The 2408-nt window shown below is 65.3% G+C and overlaps 1 protein-coding gene across 1 annotated transcript; it reads right to left on the bottom strand.

Moving 5' to 3' along the window:
* Positions 1-566: 566 nt before the first annotated feature.
* On the bottom strand, positions 567-2344 carry Dio3 (iodothyronine deiodinase 3). Its single transcript, XM_010607210.2, has one exon. It carries the CDS (start codon positions 2271-2273, stop codon positions 1359-1361), a length of 915 nt encoding a protein of 304 aa, XP_010605512.2. The 5' UTR covers positions 2274-2344; the 3' UTR covers positions 567-1358.
* Positions 2345-2408: the final 64 nt, after the last annotated feature.

The raw sequence follows: 2408 nt of genomic DNA, 5'->3' as shown, positions 1-2408 counted from the left end.
CTGTCCGCGTGTGTGCGGCGTGGGCGCGCGCAGCCTCGAGGGCTAACCCTCTGCCTCTGCCACCTCCTTCCAGAACCCCACGGGCCTTGGCTGCCTCGCTCCTCTTCCGACCCCGAGCTCCCCGCCCAGGTGTGTGCGTGCGCATGGAGGAGCGCGCCCCGGGTCTACCGCACCCCTTCTTCCCACTCCATCCACCCTAGGCTGCTTCCGCCCCCTCCTCCGGGTCCCCATGGGGACGTGAGGGAGAGGTTTGTTTCACTCCTGCCGCTCTTCAGAGGCAGCACAAGAGAAAGGGACTGAAGGCAACCATAAAGCAGTTTACTTTCAGCCTTTATTACTATAGCTTAAACGAAGTTTATATACAAGGAACATCACCGGCAATAACCTCGCCGAAGGGTGAAGACCTAGGCCCTCCATCTCGACCCCGCAGCCGGCCGCTCGGCCCCAGTCCAGCCTTGGGGTCTCAGGCCCCTCCCATCGCCCTTCTCGGACTCCGGAAGGGGGAGGGGGCGGGGAAGGAGGAGTCGGGGGAGCTGCAGCCGGCCAAGGCTAGTCCAGCCTTGGGGTCTCAGGCCCCTCCCATCGCCCTTCTCGGACTCCGGAAGGGGGAGGGGGCGGGGAAGGAGGAGTCGGGGGAGCTGCAGCGCCGGCCAAGGCCTCCCAAACCCATCTCTGGTCCGGAAGCGGTCCCTCCCCCTCCCTCCCCGAGGCCGGTGGTCTTCTCTCCTAAGCCCAGAGCACTCTTCCCCTCTCGCTTTCGGAACCAATTCGAGCCCGCCTGCAATTTCGGAACCTGCTCGTGGTCAGGACCAGTTAGAGACAGTTCGTCATCAGCAGAGGGGCTCGTGCGCGCCCAAAACGAGGGGGAAGATGACCCTGCCCACCCTCCCCTCCCAATTCCTCCCCTCAGCTCAGAGATGAGAAATAAACACAAAGGCAGCAGGACTCCCTGCGCGCGACAGGTGGGTGCCAAGCAACTAAGGCAGCCTGGAGCTGCTGGAACCCAGCTGCGCTCCCAGCGCTCGGGCGTGGCCAAGGTGTCTGCTGCGAGATGCGCGCCGCGCTTGGCTAGCTGGTGGCGCGCCGGGGTGCAGGTGTGCAAAGGCATAGGTGCGCGCATGCTGCCTCAGTGCCCCCAGGGGGATTTCCGGCCAGCTGAGCAGGTACAAGTGAGAGGATGGGAGTCCCACGGAGCTGGTCTTCAGTGACCGAATGCCAGACCCAGCCAGAGGGTCACGGCTCAGTGCATCTGTGTCCCTGGGCCTCACCAAGCCCGGCTTCGCTGGTGGCCACTGCACATGGGCTTAAAAAGCCCATAGGCCCAGCCCGCCAAGTTCAGGCACTGGTCCACCGGTCGTTTACAACTGGCCGGGCCGAGGGCCATGCAGCTGCTCGTGGTAGCGCTCCAGCCAGGTGCGAAGCTCTGAGACCTGGTAGCCATCAGGGCCACGGCCGCCCTGGTACATGATGGTGCCGCTCTGGATGACATAGAGGCGCTCGAAGTAGGCGCCGTAGGCCGAGCTGCTGGAGTTGGCCATGGTGTCCAGGACCAGCGCGCAGCCAGGCGCGCCTCGCTGCAGCACCCGAGCAGCGCTGACCCGGTCCTCCAGGCTCCGGTGCCGCGGGATGATGTAGGGGGAGTCTGTGGTGACCCAGCCGTCGGAGGGGTGGGCCTCCTCGATGTAGATGATGAGGAAGTCCACGTCGCGCCGGTACTTGGTGACCAGGCGCTGGAAGGCGCTCATGCGCGCCATGAACGGTGGTCAGGTGCAGCTGCCGAAATTGAGCACCAGCGGGCGGTTCCCGTGCTCGTAGTCCAGAATGTGCTGGCTCTGGAAGCCATCGGGCAGGACCACCTCGGAGTTGGGCGCAGGCCCGCCCTCGTGTGCCTGCTTAAAGAAATCCAACTTCTGGCCGTGCCATACGGCCTTGAGCGACGCCAGGGTGCACAGGCGGTTGTCGTCGGACACGCAGATAGGCGGGTCGTCGGGGGGCACCTCCTCGCCTTCACTGTTGAGCTCCACTTCGGGCTCGGGCTGCCCCAGGCCGCGGCGGCGCAGGAAATGCTTGCGGATGCACAGGAAGTCGAGCAGCCAGAGCATGAAGGCCGTCCCGATGAAGCGCGGGAAGAGCACGAGGCACGAGGCGGTCTGGGCGCACAGCCTCAGGGAGTGAAGCAGCAGGGAGCGGAGCATGGTAACCGCGGGCCCCGAGGCCCCCTGGGACCCCCCGCCCTCTCCGACCACCAACCGAGAGGCGGCCTGGTGAGGCATCTGGGCTTCGGCGTGCAGGGAGCTCAATTTATAGCCAAGGCTTCAATTGGCGGGAGACTCCACCTCCGGCCGGGGCCCGCCCACTTGCAATTTGAACCCTGAGGGATCTCTCGGCGGTGTGGCCAATGCCCTGGA

The sequence above is a fragment of the Fukomys damarensis genome, unplaced genomic scaffold (genome assembly GCF_012274545.1).
Source record: "Fukomys damarensis isolate Sample0158 unplaced genomic scaffold, DMR_v1.0_HiC HiC_scaffold_21, whole genome shotgun sequence".
In the NCBI taxonomy this organism is placed as follows: Eukaryota; Metazoa; Chordata; class Mammalia; order Rodentia; family Bathyergidae; genus Fukomys; species Fukomys damarensis.
The sequence above is the reverse complement of the archived record's forward strand: the minus strand, read 5'-3'. Positions and strand labels throughout refer to the sequence as shown.